General features: G+C 39.1%; 1 protein-coding gene across 1 annotated transcript in view; it reads left to right on the top strand.

Moving 5' to 3' along the window:
• Nucleotides 1-24936, top strand: part of UBE3D (ubiquitin protein ligase E3D) — an 88659-nt gene that overhangs the window by 52978 nt on the left and 10745 nt on the right. The window contains exon 9 of the mRNA XM_068405553.1: nucleotides 1631-1769. Coding sequence (XP_068261654.1) covers nucleotides 1631-1769 — 139 coding nt within the window. The remainder of the gene's footprint in view (nucleotides 1-1630; nucleotides 1770-24936) is intronic.

Genomic DNA, 24936 nt, shown 5'->3' on the forward strand with positions numbered 1-24936 from the left:
TTAGAAGGGGTGTGGTTAGTAGGTCAAGAGAGGTTCTCCTCCCCCTCTACTCTGCCCTGGTGAGGCCGCATCTGGAATATTGTGTCCAGTTCTGGGCCCCTCAGTTCAAGGACAGGGAACTGCTAGAGAGAGTCCAGCGCAGAGCCACGAAGATGATTAAGGGAGTGGAACATCTCCCTTATGAGGAGAGGCTGAGGGAGCTGGGTCTCTTTAGCTTAGAGAAGAGGAGACTGAGGGGTGACCTCATTAATGTTTATAACTATGTAAAGGGCAAGTGTCATGAGGATGGAGCCAGGCTCTTCTCAGTGACATCCCTTGACAGGACAAGGGGCAATGGGTGCAAGCTGGAACACAGGAGGTTCCACATAAATATGAGGAAAAACTTCTTTACTGTAAGGGTGACTGAACACTGGAACAGGCTGCCCAGAGAGGTTGTGGAGTCTCCTTCTCTGGAGACATTCAAAACCCGCCTGGACGCGTTCCTGTGTAATATGGTCTAGGTAATCCTGCCCCGGCAGGGGGATTGGACTAGATGATCTTTTGAGGTCCCTTCCAATCCCTAACATTCTGTGATTCTGTGATGCCTACTCTTTTAGGTGCTTAAAAAAAGGCATCTATTTCTAGATAGGACATTAAAACAGGCTCATATGTTCATGAGCAGCAATTCAGTCAGAGTAATTTATTTCCAGAAGAGCTGGAGGAATTTAAAAGTGAAAGCTTATGCTAAAATTATTTATTGAAATCGTGAAGTCTTGGATATGGAAGAGTCGTAAGCATTGCCTTCCAAACTGATGCTCTCAGATCTGCTGACAATAAGTGTCATCCGTCTTGCTCTGGAGTATCTGATACTAGCTGCTCAGCTAAAATTATTGAACTAACTGGATCACTGGTCAGTCTGACAGTTTGTGCATTAAGGAGGAAACAAGCCTGAACAATAGGAATGTGGAAGTGGAATGTTCTTGTGTTTTGGGTTAATCTTGTTGAACTAATCTTGTTCTTCAGCATGTTGTAGCGGGAACAGTTTATAGAAATGTGCTTTTGGAATATTGTTTTTATGACTAGCTCTAGAAATCTTAATTCTTTTAATACATCTAAAGCGGAAAGCTGTATAAAATGAACTGGGATTTAATTTTTTGCTTGGTATAGACTGTCAGTAAGCTTCCAGTGAGAGTATCATAAACATCAATTTGAAAATCACGCCTGGCCTCCTGTCTTTTCAGAAGTGAAAGGACGTTTTTCTTTCTAGAAGCAAAATAAAATGTTGGAGGCATTATGTTCTATGTAGACTACTCTATGTGTAAAAACACTATATGATGGGAAATTGCCAGTGGCAGATGAAATTTGGTTCCAGAATAATCAAACTTTGAATTAGAAACATGAGCAGATTGCTCTAAAGTATGCTAGGTTTTCCTTTCGCATTATGTATCTTTTTGTAAGATTGGTGGTACGGATAAGGTACCTTAAATGCACCTCATATTTCTGGTAAGACACATTTACCTGTGACTTTTACAGGGTAAATGTGAAGAGAATCTTTTATCACAATACTATGACACATTCTAATATTTATTTGAAACTTGGGGTTTAGATATATTTTAAGATAATGAAAAAGTTTTTTTTTTTAACTTTATAGCCTTGCTGATGCATGGGAGAATGATATTGGAATTCATCCTTTAAAGTTTCCATCAGAAACATGTTTGGAATTACTACTGATACTGGGTTTGAGCACCACCTCTCTGCCACCTTCACTTCGATGCATGAACTCTTTTCAGGTAAGGAACAGCTGCTATTTCAGTATAAAGGTGTTACTTCTAGGAAAAAGAGAGATCCTTGGGGTCCATAAACCCCTTCAGAGTAAAGGTTTATCTTCTGTAGTTGCATGACTCTCCATTATATTCAATATAGCAATGGAGAACTTATAGTGCTCAGTTTCTTTCAGTTGGATTTAAACAGTGAATCACTGTTTAAATTAAATTAGATGTTTAAAGAAATTTCATCAAACTTAGACTGGAGTAGCTAGAATCAATATATAAAATCTTCTTGGCTTCAAAAGAAAAAAATCTTCAGCTAAAAATAAAGATTTCCAGTGGTGAACACCTGTAAAATTAGGAGTGAAACGTTCAGAGTTTTGTCCAGTGTTCTTCTGAATGTTATTGCTGAAGGTATCAGCAGTCACAGAAATTTTCCTAAGAAAACATTGTTGCAGGCATGTTAAATTGTGATTTGTATTTATCATGTGTCTGAAGACATACGATTTTTACAAGTGAAATACAGAGACATCTCAATTCATGATGGTACGGCATATCAACTCAACCTTTTTATGATGCTTCTGTCTTCCCTTGTGGTTACATAGTCCATCAGTTGTGTATTGATGCACATCTAAAGTAACCAGCTGTTGAGCACTACGCATAACTGAAGCTGTGTTTGTTTTGACAGCTATAGAGGAATCATCATCTTAGTGGGACTGAGTGTCTTAAACAGTTTATAGCACGAAATCCAGTAGCTTCTATTTGTCCATACTCACAGTTAAGGCACGTTTAATTAGTGTTCCTGAGTTATGTTTACTGAAAAATAATCTTATTGTAGAATTTTGGAGCCAGAAAGAACATGGTCATAAACCAAAATCAAGTAATTGATTTTAATAGAGTTACACTGATGATTCTGTGACGTACAACTGCAGAAAACACGTCTAGATGTTAGGAAATAAGTATGCACCTGCATTGTCTGCTCTCTTTGCATCTTATGATCTTGGAAACAGGGGTCTGTGTACAGTGAACTCTCGGGTACGGCAGCAGCCATTGATTGTTTCAACATGATATTTTAATACCCAAGGTCAGAATTCATAGAATTGTAGAATTGTTTTGGTTGGAAAAGACCTTTAAGATCATCAAGTCCAAACATTAACCTAGCACTGCCAAGGCCACCACTAAACCATGTCCCTAAGCACCAGATCTACACGTTTTTTAAATACCTCCAGGGATGGTGACTCCACCACTTCCCTGGGCAGCCTGTTCCAATGCTTGACAATGCTTTTGGTGAAGAAATTGACTTGTTATTGGGTTGTACATTCAGAGGCCATAAAATTGAGGAATCTCCTGAGTGCCAGCAGAGTGAGATCGCAAAAATTACAAGTTTCAAGGATTGGCTGGTACTAGTTATCCATGCAGTTGAATAGTCCATGTTTCCTACTAAGAAGTAAACATTTTGTTTGTCTAATCCAGGAGGATGTATTCCTTGTCCATTACTTTGCCAGTAATCTGTGTTAAAGTCATCTCTGCTTTACCAATGATAGGTTAAGTAAGAGTCTCTTGTATTCTGAGGCTGTATGTCCTGTCTTGTTTCTGTGCGTACTCAGTCTCAGGTTGCGCACTTAGGATTTACTTTGATTTGTATATAAGGGTAGAGATAGGAAGTGATAAATGACTGTCAACTGGTGCAGATATGAATCTGTAAACTCAGAAAGGGTTTTTACCTCAGAGTACGCAAAACACCAGACTTTTCTTTTTCCTTGTCGGACTCTCCAGGATTGTGCTTGATTGCTCCTGGGTTATTTTAGCTTCATGACGCTGTCTCTGGAAATAAACTGTCACCATAGAGGCCTGCCACGCATGGCCTGGAAGCGAGTCAGGGGTAGGATTATGTCAACCATGAAGCAGGAAGGCCCCATGCATCCCCTGGAGACCCTCTGACCACGACTTTTCAAACTGAAATTTCATTGGAACTGCTGAAAGCAAATGTCACAGTGCTTTGCTGAACTGAAGTACTGGGGGACGGCATCTTCCAGCACTGGCCTGCGCAGATCTTAGTTTGCCCGCCTGTGTGCCAAAGCAGGTGGTGTGACAATATCCAGTCTTGGTTGTGAACGTGATTTCAGGCTGAAGATGATGCATTTTGAGCTGATTCCAAGTGTCTGTGCTCTTACAGCAACAAGAAAGGCAAAATATTCATAGTTTTCGAAAAGCCCAAGTTCTGAAACCCGCTCTAATAAGACAGTTATATTTTGCCAAGTAGGAGGAAAGGAAAATGGCTGTTTTGATAAACTTCTGGCTACAAATTTCACTCTCCTTATGAGACAGTCAATATCACCAAGTGTTTGTCCTGGAGGGCAAACACCATCCAGGAAAATATTGTTTTATTTATTTTTATCCTTGCAAACCTTGTTTGGATCTCAGTTTGGGTATCCATGAAGCAGAAACAATGGGCTGTCAGCCTTATCAGGGTTTTTTTTGCCTTGCTTCTTTGTACTCATGTTCATTTTCTTTACATCAAATATTAGAATTATATGTTAGTTTTTCTGTATTTTTCTTGGAAAAAGTTGGTGAGACCTGTGGAGAGTTTGAATAATTATATTAAATTGTCCTGTTGCCTGAGCATAAGATCCCTCTGCATCCAAAATACTGAAGATTGTGAGTCAAACAGTGAATGATAAAAGGGCACTAACTGAAAACTGCTATTTCACGTGTCTTAATGGAGCAATGGCAAAATGACAGAAACTAGTTTTGTTTTCTTTTGTGGCAGACCTGCAGTGGTGTAGGAAAAAAAACAAAACAAAACAAAACAAAATTAATTCTATATTACAATAATCCTAGTATTTGAACTGAAAAAAATTGCAGAGTTTCCTGTTACCCCATCGTGGCAGTCTTGTTCAACAGGAGGCCAGGCTCTCGCAGGTGAACACTGGCATCTGAATACTGGGGGAGTTAGAAGGGAAAAAAACACCAGAAAGTGCCAGAGTTTTCTCCTTTCGTAAGTGTTCCCACTGTTGGACTAGTGCTGTGGAGCTAAATGGACCACTAGTTTCCACTGACACATTTTTTATGTTCTAATACAGTATTTTAAAATGCATCTAACAGGCAGCTGTATATGTTGTGATCTAAAAGTTACAGTTTAACTCCTGAGATTAAATCAGTATAGCTTTAAAACATCCAATTGTTTGTAATTAGGTAGACAAAAATGATCTCAGCCATACCTCTGTGTTGTTTGAGACTGTATTTACCCTCGCTCTCTATTATATTACAACATTGCAGTGTTGACAAGCCAAAATATTAGTTGGTATACATATGCATTGGAGGATGTTAGGTTGTAAAAAGCACACAAAGGAAATACGCTTAGTTGCTAATCATCTCTGTAATAAACACTGTTCTGCTTTGTGCTCTAGAAGTGCTCTCTGAGACTAGCTTAGCAGACTCCATATCTGTCTTGAGACATAAATTACATTTTATTTTCCAACGGTGTGCTACTGCTTAGTAACGTAATACTTGAAATCACTTTTCAATTCTGTTTTGACCCTGTGAAGATCTTTCAGTGTGATTTATGTTGCTGGAGCAGCCTGGAGGAGAGGAGCAGCAGGAGACTATGTTACATAGCTCTCTGCTGAGCTTAAGGGGGTCGGTGCTCCTTGCAGCCAGCTTTTAAGCTTCCCAGGCGGTGGGTCCTAAGTGCTAGATTGTCTTTGGCTCATCTTTCATTTTACCTGTGCAGTTACGCTGACATTGTTCTAGTGGACTGTAGAGAGTTAAATCTTAGCAAGCCTCAGCCTGGAAGCTCTTGAGGCACCAAAATGGGTAGACAAATTCTTGCTGGTTGATGACTGCCTCCAGGTGTACTGGAGAACATGGATTTGCAGCCCTGACTTTCACCTTCCCAGGCTTGTCATCCCTCACCCATACTAAGGATATTTCAGATCAAGGGAATAGGATTGACTGAGGCACTGGATATGTATCCTGGAGCAATGCAGAAAGCAGTAAGAAGGGAGAGAGGAGTTTGCTACTAGAAAAGATTAAAATATTTTTTAGCTTGCCTTTGCTCCAAGCATTGTTTTGCAGCTCTCTCTTCAGGTCCGTTACACTGTACGGACACCGTACGGAAAGCTGTGTTACCTTACTACACTCTTGATCTATCTGGCTCTCCACCCACCTGAGCTGTCAGCCCTTTACTTTAGAAATGGTTGGGCTTGACTTTGTGTATTATTCTTAATACTTGCAAGCACTTGTAGCTAGCACCCTCTTGAGTTATCGTGTACTTTATCACTGAACTGTTCAGCTACTGCTTCTCAGCGTGGTCTGGGAGGATGTGTTGGTACTTTAGAGCTTACAACACAGAACAGTTAACACAGGGAGGTGCTTTAAAGTGACAAGTAATCTCTGCTGTGTTTTGCTAACCTTATCTCATCTTTCTCTGAATTCAAGTGCAGTGAACAGAAAATGTCCTGGATATCGAATTCTTATGATGATATATGAGGCTTTTCAGCACATTCTCTCTCACTGCTGTTATTGTGGGAAACCAGGCATTTTACTTCCCATATCAAGGCACTATTCATAAGGCCACAGACTGTAACAAGAGTTCTCAGCATTAAAGAGATCACGGTTTTATTCTTACTTTTACAGTTGAATGAAATTGAAAGAAGATTATGATTAAGAACTGCCAAGCAGTTTCAAAATTTTGTTTGAAATAGTCCTTGATATTCTTTGGTGCTACACCCAAAGCCACTGGGAGCTTATCAGCACACTGTCCACTGTGGTCAAGAGAAGTAGAGCCAGTGTTTAAGAAAAAACAAAAAGTGTTCATTCTGTTGTTGCAGTAAGCATTCCTAGAGATGTCTCTGAAGGAAAAACTCATTTACAGTTACTTTGCTTCCAAAAAAAAGGAGGAAAAAAAAAAAGTTTCTCGTAGAGCAGACTATAAAGTTCTCTATCATTTAAAGTCTTTTAATCAAGTGCAGAAAACTTCCTAAAAGCGACAGGTTTAGAGATATAAAGTAGCAAGTTGTTCAGAAAACATAAGAATGAATAAATACAGTATTCATTATAGTTTAATGGCTCTAGTATTTGAGCATCAAAAGTACTCAAAAGACTTAGGGAAGGCAAAATACAAAATTACTGCTATCTCTCAGGTCTACACATGGTCTGAACTAAAGTGGGCCTTGATATTCAGTGATTTTTAATATTGATACTTTTATATTTTGTGTGTGTGTATATATATATATTAAAAAAAGCACTTTCAAACTTGTTGGTCGCAACAAGAAGTTAGCTGAAGATAGAGGACACTTGCAGGTGCACCTGTGTTCTGACAATCCTTTTTGAAGCCAAGTAAAATTATAAAAATCTGCTCAGCTCAGCTCCTCCTTTTGTTCCCTTCTGGTCATTTGGAGCTGGAGAAGTTGTACAGATTTTTTTAAATTGGACTCCACTCCTTTGGAGCACTGTCAAACAGCAGCAAAGACAGGACAAGGAGCTACTCTGTTTCAAAATTACTTGGGAAATACTGATATAAGAAATGAAAATATCAGGAGAGAAGGAATGGCTTTCAAAATTTTGTGTCTTTTATTAAACTATCCCAGAAAGGAAAAATAAGTAAGTCCATTTATGCAGTAAAATAGCTTATTATCTTTTTAAACATATTTAAAATTTGTATTACTTGTTTACTGAGGATCTCCCACAAAATGAATTATAGATTTGAATATGTATATTCTGTAATATTTTGCAGACAATGGATGAGTTCCTAAATACCGTAGGATTTTTTTTTTACAATTAGAGTTTTTTTAATATTTCTCTGAAGCTTGCAGACTGCTAAGGTCTCTGAAGCTCTGGATGAACATTGACAGTAATATGGAGAAACCGCTGCAAATACAGAATCACAGAATCAATCAGGTTGGAAGAGACCTCTGGGATCATCGAGTCCAAACATTGCCCTGACACCACCATGTCAACTAGACCATGGCACTAAGTGCCATGTCCAGTCTTCTCTTAAACACATCCAGAGATGGTGACTCCACCACCTCCCTGGGCAGCCCGTTCCAACGTCTAATGACCCTTTCTGGAAAGAAATGCTTCTTAATGTCTAACCTGAACCTCCCCTGGTGAAGCTTGAGGCTATGTCCTCTTGTCCTATCGCTAGTTGCCTGGGAGAAGAGGCCAACTCCCACTCCGCTACAGCCTCCCTTCAGGTAGTTGTAGACTGCAATAAGGTCACCTCGGAGCCTTCTCTTCTTCAGGCTAAACAACCCCAGCTCCCTCAGCCGTTCCTTGTAGGTCATACCCTCCAGACCCTTCACCAGCTTGGTCACCCTCCTGTGGACTTGCTCCAACACCTCAACGTCTTTCTTGAAGTGCGGGGCCCAGAACTGGACACAGTATTCAAGGTGCGGCCTCACCAGTGCCGAGTACAGAGGGACGATCACTTCTCTAGACCGGCTGGCTACACTATTCCTAATAAAGGCCAGGATGCCATTGGCCTTCTTGGCCACCTGGGCACACTGCTGGCTCATGTTTAGCCGGCTGTCGATCAGCACCCCTGGGTCCCTTCCACCGGGCCACTTTCTAACCACTCTTCCCCCAGCCTTTAGAGCTGCATGGGGTTGTTGTGGCCAAAGTGTAAGACCCGGCACTTGTTCTTGTTGAACCTCATGCCATTGGTCTCGGCCCATCTATCTAACCTGTCCAGATCCCTCTGTAGGGCCTTCCTACCCTCCAGCAGATTGACACTCCCACGCAGCTTGGTGTCATCTTCAAATTTACTGAGGGTGCACTCAATCCCTCATCTATAAAGACACTGAACAGCAATTGCAGTCTCTGTTGAAATACAGTCATTTTTGTTTACTTTAACTGACTGGTTTTACAAAATGTAAACTACAGTGAGGAAACCAAGTGTAGTTAGTGTCAGCCTCTTTTGGCTGCTCCTATTTCCCCCAAACTAAAGGTGTTTTGATTTTTGCAGATTAGGATAAAAGTGCTATTTGCTTTTTCTAGTTTTGACTAACTCGTATAGGTTGCTAGGATGACATAGGATGGATTAATTTTCTGCTTTATTTTGATGGTAATGTGAAAGTTTTTAAGTTTGATTTCAAACAACTTATTTTAAATAGCAAATAAGTACCCAAGCCTTATGTAGTCCTTGGCACGCAGATGTAGTTTTTTAAAATATGCACACAAATATTTTGTTGACTTTAAAATAAGTTACAATGTGTGTATATTTGGGGGTTTTGTTTTTGTTTGTCTGCATTCACTAAAAGCCATGTTAAATCTGTTGAAACACTGCAGAATCATTAGGAAAGAAGTTATAAAATTATATTGAGCAAATGCTGACAAAAGCAAGCGATATTAAAGAGTGTTTCAAAGACACACAAAGAATACTTCTTTGCAGAATGATAGAGATTTCTAAGTTCAATTAGGAGGTTATTGTCTTGTTTTTTTTGTCTGCTACAGAATTTTCCTTCTTTACATTGGTTTCTATTATGCCACTCAGGTTATCCTACTCAGTGTTCACTGTAAGCTATCTTTTAAAAGTCTCTCTAGAGTGTTCCGTTGTATTTCTTGAACATTGAGACTATCCACTTCTTTCAACATTAGCTCTCAGGACTTCAAGCTGAAATGGAACAGTTTTCTTCTTGGACTATAATTAGTATTTTGAAGTCTTTGTTGAATCTGTACCAAAAATGTATCATACTACTGATTCTGCATAAACTTTTTTAAAACATAGTATCTCCTAGCTGAGAGCTGTTTGGCTCTGCGTACACAGGAGCATATGGAGCAATGTCCTGTACCTCCTTATGTGTCCCATATATGACTCATCCATATCTGCAGCACAGGCTCTCATTTCTAGGCTATGCTTTTGTGGTACCTTGTGCTGCTGTGGAGATGCTGATGGAAAGGTATTATCTCACTTACCTAATATGTGGCATGGCTACATTTCCTCTAATGGAAAGGAGCTGCCCATTTATATTGGCCTGAAAGAGAACAAAATCAATCACGTGTAAACCTAAACTGGATCTATGAATGGGAAAAATACAGGATGAGCTTATTTGTGGAAGCACAAAATTTTATGATTACTTCAGTGATGGAGAGTCAGGACCTTAACAGCAGTGGTCCTAAACTGAGATTCAAAATTTTTCATCAGTTTCTCAGAAGAGCTAAATGCTTCTCGTCTTCCAAGACAGTCTCCAACAGAGAAGAAATCAGAGAGAGTGAACCTAGGCATATCCTAAACAGAAGCAGATTTAATTACAAAAACCCCACGAGCTCCCAGTGAGAAGCAGCATACATATAGCACACGGGCAAGTGCCTCCTCTGGAAATACAGTCCCCTGCTGCTTGAGAGGGAAGATCTACTGGAGGAACCAACTCATTTGCGTGCCATTCCCTCTGCCTAGAATCTGGCAACAGCCACCTGTAACATCAGCATCTGGTAATACATTTCGAAGCAGTTTTCTTAGAAAACATGCTCAAATATGTCATTTACCATTTAGATGTGAATGTACAATTGATTGCAAAAATCCAGTTTAGATAGTCTGGTATAGCCTATGTTATGAACCGCTTGAAAGGGGTGAAGACAGAACTAATTAGGAATGAAAATGCCTGATTGATACCACTCATTTTATTTTCTGTTTGCTTCTATTGTGAACGTTCTGCTTTTCCAAAGTGATTTTGAAATCTAGAAGTGTAGCTGTTATGGCCTAATTATCCCGTACTTGTGTCCGTAATGTGCTATTAAACACAAACTGAGAGTTTGTGTTCTTTATCAACAGGCACCAAACTCCTGTTCTTTATCAACAGGCACCACACTGTGAGTGTGTTATGGAAAGAGACCAGAGAAATACCCATGGTTTGTGCACCTGAATATATACATAAAGAAGAGTCTTATGGGAGGCCTGATGCACTTTAGAGCATCCATTTCTGTTTATTAACTGAGGCTGTTGCCTTTGTGACTGAGAAACAGACTCTACTCAAAATAAATATTTAGCCCTATGTACAACCAAATAACGCTGTATGTGTTCGACATGGTTTATAGGTAATTTATCTCTTTAGGGCTGCTTCTCTCCAAAACCTTGGTTTCTCTAAGTTAGTCTTAGCTCTGTCTGGGTCGTAATTAACAAATTGACTTTGTGAGGGTTAAGTTTCAACCCTCTAGCCAACAAGGTACAGAAATCTGGTTATCAGCTGTGTAGAGCTAGACAGCCAGCTGTTGGTTTGAAAATTAATACTGAGTCATTGGATAGCAATGATTCTATAATGGAAATTTTTCCTTAAAGTTTCATGTTGTTATGCTGTGTGCTTTGTGAATGAGTGTTGTTATGAAAAGCTACAATGCTGTTCATTTCCATTAAGAGTCTGGATGGAAGCTTTGACACTACTTATGAAGTCCAAAAAGCTCTGCAGAAAAAAAGATATGTTTATAAAGGTGCTTCTTAGTAGGTTTACAGGTGCTTTAAAAATAGATTGATTCGACCCTATTGGATTGCAGCTGTAGGCTGGAATAGGTATGATGTTATCACAAATTACAATATTTTGAGGGATCCTGAAGGAGGATGTCACTGAATTGTAGTGTTGTACTAGCAGACATGGCAGCTTGCCAAGGCACTCAGAGTAGTTCAAGAGTGTTATGTGTTAAAGAGTTGGAAATGGTAATGATGTCCTCAAGGAGACAAATGGACAAGTATACAGAACTCTGCAAAGCCAGAGCATAATAACTGAATCGATGACTTGACTATGATAAAGTACACAGTGCATGAAAAGGAAGGGGATTTTTAAGTTCTCCTTTTTTTATTGTCAGTTGAAAATGAGCCTGGAATGGATCTTTTGGTGAAGAAGTCAGTAATGCCTCCAGTGAGAAACATACAGTTTGCCTTCCCTCATAAGCAGAAGCCCATCATTCTGCTGTGATGTCAGTAAAGAGAGCACTGTGCTCTAAATCTTCGTGCTTAAATCATAGGTCTTTGATCTGGGGGTGGTGGCTGATGACAAATGGTAGTGCTTGAAAGCTCTTGCTTGTTAAGGAAGAAAACTTTAGGTTTGGATTTTAGGAAAGCTAGAATGGGCAGAAACGTGACGTGCGGAAACATGTCAGATCTTTTCTGTCCAGAGGCAGGGAAAGACCTGAAGGGAAGTGTAAGAGATAAAATGGACCAGCTACTCTTTCAGTAGAGTGGTGCTGTTCCCATTGACATACACTAGCATGGTTCTGACAGACTACAAAGAGGGCAGGATTATTTTCATTGTCTCTGAGTTGCTTGCTGCTTTGACCAGTAAAAAAGATCAGTTGTGTGAATATTTTTTTATACTATAGCTTCAGTACTTTTGAATTAAAGGAAGCTGTTGACACATGGGGGTGTGAGGAGGTATCTTAGCGTATGGATTTTGTAGTGCTCCCAAAATAAGATTTGAAATACTCCTACAGGAAGAAGAAAGAGGAGGGCAAAAGGGTGTGTAAGCATTAACACAGGCTACTGAAACATCAAGACCATTTAGCCTTTGACAGAAAGCTGTTATGCCTTGGGGTGAAACCTGGCAACCATTTAACAGTAAGCTGAAAAACCTTGCAGGAATCTGAAGGTGCCGTAGCCGAGTGAGATCACAGGGAGCGTTGGGTGGGCAGAATGTGATTGCTGCTTGGACTTCCGCCAAGCATTCTGGTTAATGTTTCTTTACCTGTCTCCCGGCAGCTTGACAAGTAAAATGGGAAGTGATTCTGCCTTATGGAAAAAAAATATAAAAATATTACTCCTATCTCACTAGCGTAAACTATAAAAGCATAGAGAAAGAGACTATTTTAAAATACCAGTTCCCAGTCTTCATTATGTTTGTGAGCTGTGGCATTGTGAATTGATGAAACAGATCAGGGACCTATATTCCTTCTGTTGCTTTTAGTGAGCTTGAATTTTATAAGGAAAATAGAAGAAAAAATGAATATTAAGCACTTTGGCTACATGAAAAAGGATCTTGTCTGCAAACTTGTACAAGTGAAGATGTTATTTAATCTTACTGACTATTCTGGCAGCTCAGTCCACTTCCAAGCTCTTCCAGAATGCCTGGCATTCCTAAATATGATCCTGAAAATGACCGAACATTGGTACTGTTCAGATGTTCTCACTTTCTGTGACTAGTACCACTGACCCTAGTTCTGGTTCTTATCAATAACTATTTGCCTGCATAATTCAGTTCTAGACAGAAGTTCTCCTTGCTATTGGTGCTTCAGTCTGACACACTTTATATTTTCATATGTAGATATCCCACCGAATCAAAAAGACAAAAAGCTGTCATTGTGTAATGGGGGGTGACTACCTAACACATTTCTCTTTTAACTCACCACAGAGCCTGCTGCTTACTCTTTATTTCATGTGTTCATACAAAGTCTATTCCATTCATCATCTGCCAGCTTTTCAGAAATCAATTTCTAGAACTGCCTTGTTTTCCTTTTTGTTGACCGCTTTGGGTTTTCTGCACTGATGACTGTCCATGTTACATTCTCGTTTCTATTAGATACCATCTTACGCTTTTTCTGTACTGTTTATGAGCAGACAGCCCTGTAATTCTCTTGCACCTTTTCGCTGGTTAGAAGTTAACTTTTAGTACTTAGAGTTATCTAATTTAATTTGCCTCTGTTCAGGTAAGGTGGAAAAGCTGAGGCTGGGAGGGGAACAACAGGGCTTTATATCCTTCTTTGTAACAAAGTAGAATCAACTTTGCTTCTTATTTTTTAAAAAAAAAAGTCTGCTGAACACACAGAAACCTTCGTACTTCAGATCGCATTCTCTGCTTCCACAGAAAGGAAATGCATTTTCAGCTGTATTTTTATAGAGCGGTAGCTAGTGACTAGTTAAATTAATCAGAAGTGTCTATTCTGCATGGTTATCCTGGGGATATATTCCATTAAGTGACTGCTTTTTCTATTTTAAGGTGATATTTAGAATGTGACTGTCTGTAAAACTTAGTGTTCTGTTCTGTAAACTTTTACTCTCCTCTTCTACTCTTCATTTTCTACCTGTTTTTTCCTTCTCGTGTAGTATTCTTTCTAAAATCTGGACTTAATCCTGGTACCAGTGAACAAGGTTAAGAATTTTTTTCAGTTTGAAATGTTTGACCTATAGTTCTTTGAGAAGAAGTTCAACAGCAAATAAAATTAAATCCATGTGACATGCCACGTAGCTAATAAATCCTCGGGGACTGAAATTTAACCGTATAAGTAAATATGAATTTCAGATAAAGTTTTCTCCACTCAAGTGCTGATGCTGTTGGAGAACTGGAATTTGGGAAGTACTCCACTGCTCCAGCAGTGTACTGCTGCTCTGAACTCTCATAGGAGGAGCCAGGATACTGGTGAGGCCAAAATTTGACAAGATTTGAAATGAAATGGGATTTTTATGTATGCAAGTAAGAAATGCTGAGCTACATGGCTTAATGGTAACATAGATTTTGAAAGAGCTACTGAATCTTGTTCTGCGTTATTTTAAGCCACTCCCGTGTGAGGAGTTTGGGAGCAGACCATTCTCCCATTTGCCTAGTTTATGACCATCTTCTGAGGACTCTAGCATTCAACAAGGTTGTATCCACAACACTAGATTTAGATGAAGCAGAGCTCCAATTCCACCTGGAAAATACTGTGCTCCTGTTATTTAGTTAAAATGAACTGTCAGAAGTGAGACACTGTTTACATATTTTTAAGTGTAGCTCAGAAGCTGAAGAAAACCCTGGTGACACTTATTAGCTAATAATTTTATGTCAGCCTTTCCTGTCAAGGCAAAGCATTCATTCCTAATACAAAATAATGCAGAAGTCAAGTGTGGCTCTTTTACAACAGTACTGATACTGGTTAAAGTACTGATACTTATTAAACTGCGAATGCTAGCACCTGAAAATGTCGCTGTTGGATTATATTCTTTTCCCAACCTACATTCAGATAATTTACAAAACAGCTGAGTGCCTAATTGCATCTTCCATAATAATTGCCAAAACAGTCCATAATATTTTTTTACAACAAGGTAATAATCTTGAAGAAGATGCAAGTCACAGGAAAAAGAATTTCAGGTAAAGATGTTATGTTAGCCTCACGTGCTGCTCTGTTTATGCAAAAGTGACTTTCCAGTCCATTTTTGGCCATTTCAATAAAAATTGCTGGTACTTTGGATTACCTAGAGTCCTCATTCAAATGAACAAATACTTGGTGGTTTTGAAAGTCAGGCAGACTATTTAGGGTGTCCACCTGAAGACTGAGGAGCCTGTTGCTCATCTTGTAGTCTTAAAAATCCCTTAGTAGTTGCAGCTTTGCTTTAATTAGTGTCATATTACAGAAATGCACCTGAAGCATTTGTGATGGTAGCTCAGCATTGTAGGCAAGAACTTGAACCTATTGAAGTTAATGTCAAAACTCTCTTTGGCTTCAGCAGTGCAGAACTGGACTGCAAATGAATAAACCAGCCATCTGGATATATTGCAGAGAAATAATTATTGCAGACTCTCTGAAAGTTCCTCATTAAAACTATTGCATGTGAACTTTGCAAGAAAATGCTTGGAGCTAGTCTCTGATAGCTATTCATTAGACAAGTGGATTAATGACTGTGGCTGCTGGTTCATGCAGGGGGGTTTCTGTTTTTTTTTTGTCATTTCTTTGAAGATTTCAAACAGTATAGATGATTTAAAGGCTTCACTCCACTAGATGGGGAAAAAGATGCTTACAGTGTAGTACTTGCTTACACTCTGCAGTTATTGATATGATGTAATATTTTTATGCTTGGGTAAGTATAGATTTTGAATAAAAGAGTTTAATTAACACTGAATAAATGTTCCTCATAAGGGGAAAATTCTCTAGTTCTATTTCATTAATGCTTCATGCTTCTAGCAGTTAACTAATTTAATTTTACTCCTGGTGTTCAAGGTCTGTGCTTTTCTTTCCTTCTGTCTTTCAGTCTGTCTGTCTTCTAAACAGGCTTTGCTTGTGTTTTATAGTTGGAAAGAGAAGATCAGCTAGAGAAATAAAACAAAGGGAAAACTGCAAACCATTTTTTTGGTTTACTTGGACTTTGTGTGATACACAGTGGACATGTGTCTATGTGCATAAAATGTATGTAATGTGAAAAATGAGGTATTTGGAATGATCTCTGAGATTTAAAGACTAGAAAGCCTGTTTTAAAAAGTTAGCTAAAGGAAAATTAAGTTTTTTAAATAATTAAAGGTAGGTAGGATCAATCACATTATAAAAGTAATTCTTGCACATGCAAACAACCATGCTCATTTAATTTTGCTTACTAAGGAATGTAAGGGTTTTGGGGATCAAAATCCCTTTTGGGATTAGTCTTTTTTGAGTTTATTTGTCTATGCAGTACAATAGGATTTTGTATAAAATACTTAAATTCAGGATACAAAATGAGTGACATGTGGCAAATGTTCAAAGTGAATAAAAAAATATCTGTTCAAACTGTCTGTAAGCAGTAAGGGTTTTAGTGTGAGAAGTCCAGGAGAACGATTGTTTCTAAAGTCTGAGGCAAACATTTTTTTCAGTTTTCTTTTTTTTCACTAACTCAGTACAACTGAATTAAAGGTTTTCATGCAGCGATGTTAAGTGCCTGGTTTCAGTCTTTGCTAGTTCTCAATATTTATCTTATAAAGCTGTTAAAATTTTTAGCAACTTCAGGTTATTTTATTCAGACCTTAAAGTCATGCTATGATCCTCAACTTTGAATCTTGCACATTTCCATGTTCTTGATTATCATCTGTCTACTTTTCTACTAACTTATGCTGTTTTTCATTCATTGAATTTTGTGAAGTGCTATATGTTTTTTATAATGCAGGTAATTAGGTTTTAACAGGATATTTTTTAGTGGCCTTGCTCTAAGGAAGGAGTTTTAAACAGTATTTTGGAAATCTTAGAGCAGACCAATGCGCTATAATAATTCTACTTCAATAATCCAGAATGATACCTCAAGGGACCTATGACTCCAGTGTATAATTTGTTCATATATACTTGTCCTTGATGGTAAAATTGGATTAAAAAGATAAGAAAAAGAATAGAAAGAATGAAGCTGGAAAATTTATTCTCCTTGAAGATCATTAATGTTTTCTAAAAAGAAGATAAAAAATGAACATTAAAAGCTCATTGTTAAAGAAACTGTGCTGGCTTTGTTTTGAATAATAAGATTTTTGTCAGTACAAGAAAAGGTCTCATAATAATAAAACCTAACTGTTATTTTAGACTGAAACTGGAGAGTATTCAGTGGCTGAAAAACAGCCAAAGAAAAAGAGGGGAAAAGAAGTTTGAAGAGAATAATATGGATTGCATGGAACTATGAGCTGAAGGACAGACTCATACTATATTGTAATATAAAGAAAAGAGGGTGTGAAGGAGGAGGGGAGGAGAAGAGAAGGCAAGTTAGCCAGAACTGCCAGATAACGTTTAATTCAGAAGTATTTTCTGTCCAGTATTTGACTAAAGTATCTTTCAAGTGAATTAAAGAAGTTGATATATAAAAGGAAGCTTAGTGTGCAAACTGAAGAGCAAAAATGAAATTTGCACCGCACATAAACCCCCCAAAAAAAGAGCTGAGTGGAAAAAGTCCAGTTTGGAGGTTTTACAAAACATTGGAATGGTTTGTCTTGAAGAATGCGGTAATGACCAATCTTTGTAAATGAGCTTCTTCGCTTCAAAAGTGCGTGCAACAGAAGCATATCTACAGAGTCCCAGAGTCACTGAGGTTGGAAGTGACCTCTTGATATGATCTAGTGCAACCCCCTGTGCTAAAGCACAGTCAGCTAGAGCAGGTTGCCTGGGACCATGTCCAGTTGGGTTTTAAATATCTCCGAGGATGGAGGCTCCACAACCTCGCTGGGCAACATGTGCCAGTGTTCTACCATCCTCACAGTAAAAAAGTATTTTCTTGTTTTCGGAAGGAATTTCATGCTCTTTCATTTGTGCTTATTGCCTCTTGTCCAATTAGTGGGCACTACTGGGAGGAGTCTGGCTCTCTCATCTTCATTCCCTCCCATCAGGTATTTATACACATTGATGTGATCCCCCTGGACCTTCTCCAGGCTGAACAGTCCCAGCTCTCAACCTCTCCTCATATGGAAGATGCTCCAATCCCTTAGTCATCATCGTGGCCCCTTGTTAGCCCTTACCTCTCTTCAGTAAGTCGGTATCTTTCTTGTACTGAGGAGCCCAGACCTGGACCCAGCACTCCAGATGTCACCTTACCAGTGCTGAGTTGAGGTGAAGGATCACCTCCCTCAATTTGCTAGCAACACTTTTCCTATGCAGATGCATGTCCACTTTAAGTGATCTGTAACCTGGTCCTCCTTCACCAAGGGTAAGTCTTCTTGTTCCAGACTTGCCCACTGGTCTCAGGGGCCTGGGATTCCTGCAGGCTGGTCATACCAGTAAAGACTGAAGAAAAGAGAGCATTGAGTACCTCGGCCTTTCTGCGTCCTTTGTCATCGGGGCCCCTGTCAACATACAGGCTAATGCTGTAGTACTTACTGCTTGTGTCTCATTGAGAATCTGGAAAGAACCACCTCCTGGCTCACTTGGTTCTCATCCTCTGCTAAAATAGTTTGCTGTTCATGGTGATGGCTGTCATTGCAGTTAATCCTTTAATTAGAGTGAGTAGGGACCCAAAGAAGCCATTTCCATTCCGGTGATGTAGGGCTGACTGTACCTGATAGCTGTTGCTCTAGATCTCTTCAGTGAGGGTTAGGTTGGAGTGCAGATATTTGTCATGAATACAGCAAGACTTTTTGCTGTTGCTGTAATACAGATAGTAACAAAATGCGCAGACCTTGAGTTGCCTGTATCCTGAGGCAGTAGACTCTAAATAATCTCTTTATCCTAGCCCACTGAGACAAGCAGTCCCTGAATATCCCATACATGTGTGCATATATGTGTAATTGCAGTTAATGTCTTTACTGGCACTGGTGTTTTTACATCTATTTTATTTTGAAATGGGTCTCATTTTAGCCAGTTAGCCAGAGTGCTGCCAAAGCCCACATGTGAGCTGTCCTTTGGAGTGATAAATGAGTACAACTTGTCTCAAAATCCATATGTTTTTTTGCTTGGATCCCTTTTCAGAATACGATGGGTTGCGTACTTCTGTGTGGTTGAAAAGTTATTTTGCTGTTCCTGTGTGATGTTATGGGTCTTGTAAACTGTTGCTCGGTCTTTTGGTGTAGGTGGCATTATTAGGATGGATGTTAATTATTTTCGGGCTGCTGATACATCATTTCTGCATGATCTAAATCTGTCTCTTGAATGTTCCTCATCTCTTGCTAATTATAGGTGGTCTTGAGGGAGCCAGCTTCCTAAGTTAAATAGACTAGTGTAACACACAGAGTGTTTTTGAAGTGTGCTCAAGTGAGAGTTGATTCATGTCACCTACTTGCATGTTCACAACCCCTAGATTTTTTCACAGTTATGGGGTGGGCATATGCTAATTCTGCTACCCACCCTCCTGTTCAGGAGCAAGCTTTCCAAATCCCCTTGCCCTGAAAGCATGTAAATTCCTTTCTCTTCTGTTTCCAGGCTTGTTGAGCAAACTGGTTATTTTGTTTCTGCTTTGAGAAACGGCAAATTTTTGTGTCTTTTTGCTACCCCTTAATATTTTTGCTCTGTTCTGTTACATTTTTTAAAAACAGATTTAAGCTCTTCAGCAGATCTTGCGATTACTGTTACATCAGTCATCTGAAACTGAGAAGGGAAAGAGCTTGTGCAGGGTTTTTTCTGGTTGTCTATTTAGCTTATCTAAAAAAGTCTCTCTCCATCTTTTTTTCCTTCCTTTCTCTTCTCTTCCCCCCACCTGCCAGCCCCTGAAAACTGGAAACATGAGAGGCCTTGTCTGAGCATCAGATTAAGAGCCAGGAAATCCTGACTCTTTCCATGACTCATTGTGTGTGTCCTTGGGCAATCTGTTACTATTACGAACAAAAGCTGTGCATAGCACTTGGCTGAAAAATTAAAAGCACAGTGCATGATCCAGGGAGAATATTTTCAAATTTAAATCAAAGCATGGCAAAAATAGACAGGAAAGAGAGGCTGCAGAAGACGAATACTGGAGGAACAGTTTGTTTGTGAGCTACGTAAGTTGTCTGTGAAGAGAGATGGCTGTTGCTCACAGTAATTTCTTTCTTGTTGAGGCCTTTGGTTCCATCACTGTGCATGTATATGCTGTGGTAGATGATGGACACATAGCCTTCAGTTTCAGAGCTGTTACATTCTTATTTGAAATTAAGTAGATAAATAAGAGTGATGGAAGAAGAAAGGGTGCACTGATGCATAGATGAACCTGCACTCAACTTCATAAGTCCAATTCTCTGATGACTTTCTTGGGAGGTGGGTTTGGTGGTTTTGATTAAATGTATGTAAATGCCTGAGGTTTTTGTGTTGGTTTGCTTTTCTTTTTTTACATTTCATATCTTGAAGGATGTGAACTCTTACTCACAGTTCGGAAGAAATAATGGAGATCTTTGGAGAGAGCAAAGGTCTGGGGTTTCTAGGCAGTGTCACTTGGAGGTCTGGGAAGACAAATGGGATCATTTACCTATATTTTCCAGGATAAATCAGACATGAAAATAACTTCCAAAAGTAACAGAATATGATATAATAGAGAAAGCTGCCTTCTGTATTGCTTATGTGACTTCTTTGGATAAGGCTGAATGACATGACAAGCTGTCCACAAGCCACACTGCTTTCAGAGTGTATTTCCAGCCATTTTAATACCATGTCCATTCAGTGTTCATTCACATGACATTGCCTATAGCTTTATTTTGACTATTTTAATAGCCTTTACATTAGCTCCCATTGCTGTGGTATCGAGCGTGGTAGTTTTGTATTCAGCAGCAACCTATTCGATCTGGTTTGAGGTAGGCCTCTCATCTCCCCTGGCCTCTTGTTCATGTCACCTTGTCTCTTCCTTCTGCTCCTTCCCCATTATCCAGTGACTATGCAGCTGTACCAACACAGCAGGGGGGGGAAGTTTGCAAGAGCATTTGCTTATTGCTTAAACTGCCACCAAAGAAATGCATACTTCTATGGGGAAAAACATTAGTGAAGGCTACTAGGGTCTCTGTATAATCTTTGACATTTCAATTGGCAAGAAAAACGGCTGTACTTGGAATGGGGGGTTTGGTTTTGAATTATTAAATGCCTATGTATTTTTTTTCCTGTTTTTGATAGTGGTGGTTTATTGAGAGGAAGGACATCAGGGTTCTGAGACTCAGAATCTTCTGGTGATGCTAGGGTATGTAAAAGGTCATTGTCTCAAAAGGTCAGTCCTGCCCCTGCAGTGGAGGTTACCGTCCCGGTGCCAGAGAGAGTGGGGTCCCTCTGACCTCTGCTTGCAGAGTGTTATCTTACATTTCCCACTGTTGCTGCTCTGTTGACAGGCTAGGATGGGAATCTGATGAAAAGACTCTTTCAGAAAGGGTTTAGCTCTGGATTCTAGCCTGTCAGATGTTTGTCCTAGCTTTTGTGATCAGTTTTTACCCCATAGACTTGCAGTAGTTGATATGGTTTGTAGCTAGGACCATGTAGAACTCTTGTGTTTCGTAAAGTTTAGTCCCCTGCTATTGCAGATAACATGTCACGTATCATCAGTTAGTCAAGCTCCATCTTAAAATCTCTTTGGTTCCTTGTACAATCCTTCCTTGTGGAAGTCAAATTCATTTTCTTCCAGTGGCTTCAGAAATGATCATTAACTGATGTATTCATTAAAATTTTCCAATTCTGTCCCAACAGATAGTAAGTATTTAGAGTTGTCTGATGCCTGTCAGGGGCAGGAATCCATAAGCCATTTATGAGTCTAGATTTGACTCCCATAAGCACTTCACCACATGAATAATTGCCTCCCTTGGACAAATGAGTTAAATAGAGCTGCTCAGAGCTGTTCAAATGTATATGCAGAATCAATGATACAGGGCCAAGTTCAGCTTCTGAATAATCATGTTCTTGTTGATGAAGTTATTAGAATCAAAAGGACATGTGAATTTGTCTCAGGTCAAAATTGTTTTCTTCAGTATTGTTTTCAAAGAGATAATTCTCTGTTGTCAGTCATTTTAAACCCTTCCTTACTGTCTTGATAATTTAATAGACCAATTCTCTCATGGGTGACTACTGACAAGAAATACTTAGAAAGGCTGCATCTTAAATGTACTGAAGTCAAAGATAATTGTATTAAACCTTCTTAAAATGCAGAAATCATTTAATACCAGCAAAATAAACATCTAGCATGCAGAAATTGCATTACTACATTCTTCAGTCAGTTGTTCCACAGGCCACAGGAAAGCTTTTTCATAGTGAAAGACATAAGGGACTTCAATATACTCTAGGCAAGCATTTTAGTTTCTTACAATATTCTCGGTCTAACTTTTGACTTTTGAGAGTCAACCGTGCTGGGAGTTCTCACAGCTGAGGACCCATGCTGCACACAAAGAGTCTTGCCTGTATCTCCATAGTTAAATTTTATTTATTTTGTACATTATGTCCTACTCTTATATGAAACCATCATGGGGTACGGCAATAAACAAAGTAATAATAAAAACCATACACCTTACAACACCTTCCCCCCTCCCCCCGAAACCTTTGCTTTTAAAAATCATTGCTTTATTTGCTTTTTTATATTGTATGAAATTAGTAGTACATCTTGATGCAAACAGGTTTAACTTGCAGGATTGGGGTTTGAGCACAGTCTGTTTTCAAAAAAACACTTGAAAGCTTTTCTCTTCAATTGTTTTATTGATGAGGGAAAGATATTCTAAAAATGGTGAATACCGTGTTTTCTTATGAAGCTTCAAGGTCAGTAACTCTTCTTTTTACTAAGAAAAATCTGTTTTCATGAGCTTGAGCCTTGAAATGGATGGTTTCAGCTTTTCTTCTGACTGCAGCTGGCAAAAGAGTATGCTCAATCCCTAGAAATAAAAATAAGTTTGACCTAGTAATGGTTGTAGGGATCTCAGAGGCCAGAAATCCACACAGTAAAAATACCTGATATAATTTATGAGCTCAAATCTCAATGATGGGGACCTTAAACTCCTACATCCTTTTGAAGCTTTGAAAATGTTTTATTACCCAACCAGCATTAAGCAATGAACCTGTTGTTTATTGAATGCCTGGCCTTTTAACAGGCATCATGAGATTGTACAAGAACAGGATGACCTGGGACCAAAGAACAACCCTGCTCAGACTGTGTCCCCCTGGGATCGAATCACAGCAGGCAAAGGCATTTTCCTAAATATCCCTCAGTTGTTGTGATTTTGCATTTTCTTTTGGGTGTGTCTCTATTTCGCAGGATACAAATGAATGCCATATTTAAATTATTTTTCCCTTCATCTTCTTGGTTAGTGCTTTTATTACAGCCATATCATCTTCCAAACACCTGTTCCCATTTTAACTCAATCCTAATCACTTGCCAAAAGCTGAACTTGGGTAGGAATGCAGTAGTCCCAATAAGGTGTTAAAAATAAAATAGTAGTTGATACTTAAATACCCATTTATATACACAAACAAATTAATCCTTATACCTCATGCAGGGAGGTATTTATTCTCATTCCAGTTTTAACTGCGAGGAAGCAAAGAGGGAATTTAAGCAGCTAATTTTTCAAACTTGTCTTTTTCCATAAAGTTTCAAAAGCAGAAATAAACTGGAACTTCTCCCACCAGGCCATCAGCAGGTAGAGTATTAACTGGAAGTGGTTGGCTTGTTTCTTTGTTGCCTCTTTGTTTTTAAAGCACTTTACCACAATAGTTTTTAATATAGCTTTTCCTGACAGTCAGTTTGAAGACAGAGCAGGTGACCTCTGGTGCTGCTCTATAGTTTCTCGTGCCAGTTTTACCTGTCTGTTGGATTTTCTATAGCATCTTGGTGTAAGAGATGAGAAAGATGTCTTATGAGTGGCCTCAGACTCTTTAACAGGCAGCTAAATTTGGACAAAGAGAGAAAGATTGGTTTTCATTAAATTAAAATTAAAAAATGCATTGACCTACAACATGAATATCTAATAGCTCTGTTGTCTTGCCAGTGCTGAATCCTGCAGATAACTGTATTACTATTACACTGAGAGTTGTGGAGAGCATCAGGGAAACCCAAATAATTTTTTCAGTGGGTACTTGTGTGATAGCCTTGATAATGCACCACACCATTTACGTATCTGCTTTATTTAGTGCGAATACTTGCCTACACTTCAGTCTTTAGCAAGAGATACTGCTTTCTCCTCCTTTGTCCTTATGTTTCCAGTTCAGTTCCTTGTTCTCTTTAGCTTTCCACTGTGTTGCTTCTAAAATTGAAATAATCCTAGCCTGCTGGTTTTTCTCCTGTTAAGGGCTGGAGGAGCAGGAGAAAAAAGACAAGAAACACAAGCAAGAAACAGGCATCTCCAGCCAGGCCCTGAAGGGGATTCTGGCTTGCAGATTTTACCTGCTGCTGCAGCTGGGAAACAAATAATTATTTTTGTAGTAATCCTGCTTTTCCTAGGGAAACAGTGTGAGCAAGACGGCATGGGGACTTTGTCTCTTACTCTAGTATATGAGCCATAGCATAGGCTGGAGGTAAATCCTGACTGAAGGTGTATTGTGTGGGTTTAGGGGAGAAGGATTGATTGATGTGAGGACAAAAATGTTAGGGGTAGTGGTTAAAAATAGGAGAAAGAAGATTTCAGGTAATTTGGTGAAATTACCACACTGGAGTGCGGGTCTTTGACAGGGTGGCAAACATGACCTCCTCTAATTCAGCCTTGTGCAACACTTTTTGGTGGAGCTAGAAAGTTTTTAGGAGCATCATACGTTCCAGTTTGTTTTGCCATGGATTAATTTGTTCACATGTCTCTAGCTTTAGGATGTAGCTAGCATGCTCTAAATTGACACAGCAGCTTGCAGTGCTTTGTTTTAGATTAATATGTGTCTCCCAACTGCCCATACATGTATGTGCTTAAAGGAATGTCTTTTCTACAGCACTTTAAAACCACTTGATGCAGAAAAATATGTGCTGCTCAGGTTGCCTGATTAGTGTGAAGTTTGGCATGGTAATTACTACAGTGAAAACCAAACATCATCTGGTGTTGACAAAGAAAATCCTAAACTCCGTGGGTTTTGTAGCCCTGTTCGCTTTGGATCAGTAATTATGATGCAACATTAGTACTAAGTTCCATCCCCCCCTGTGGTTTGCATTCAAGAGAGAAACTGTATTTAAAAATTA

This window comes from Nyctibius grandis, chromosome 1, assembly GCF_013368605.1.
Source record: "Nyctibius grandis isolate bNycGra1 chromosome 1, bNycGra1.pri, whole genome shotgun sequence".
Taxonomy (NCBI): Eukaryota; Metazoa; Chordata; class Aves; order Nyctibiiformes; family Nyctibiidae; genus Nyctibius; species Nyctibius grandis.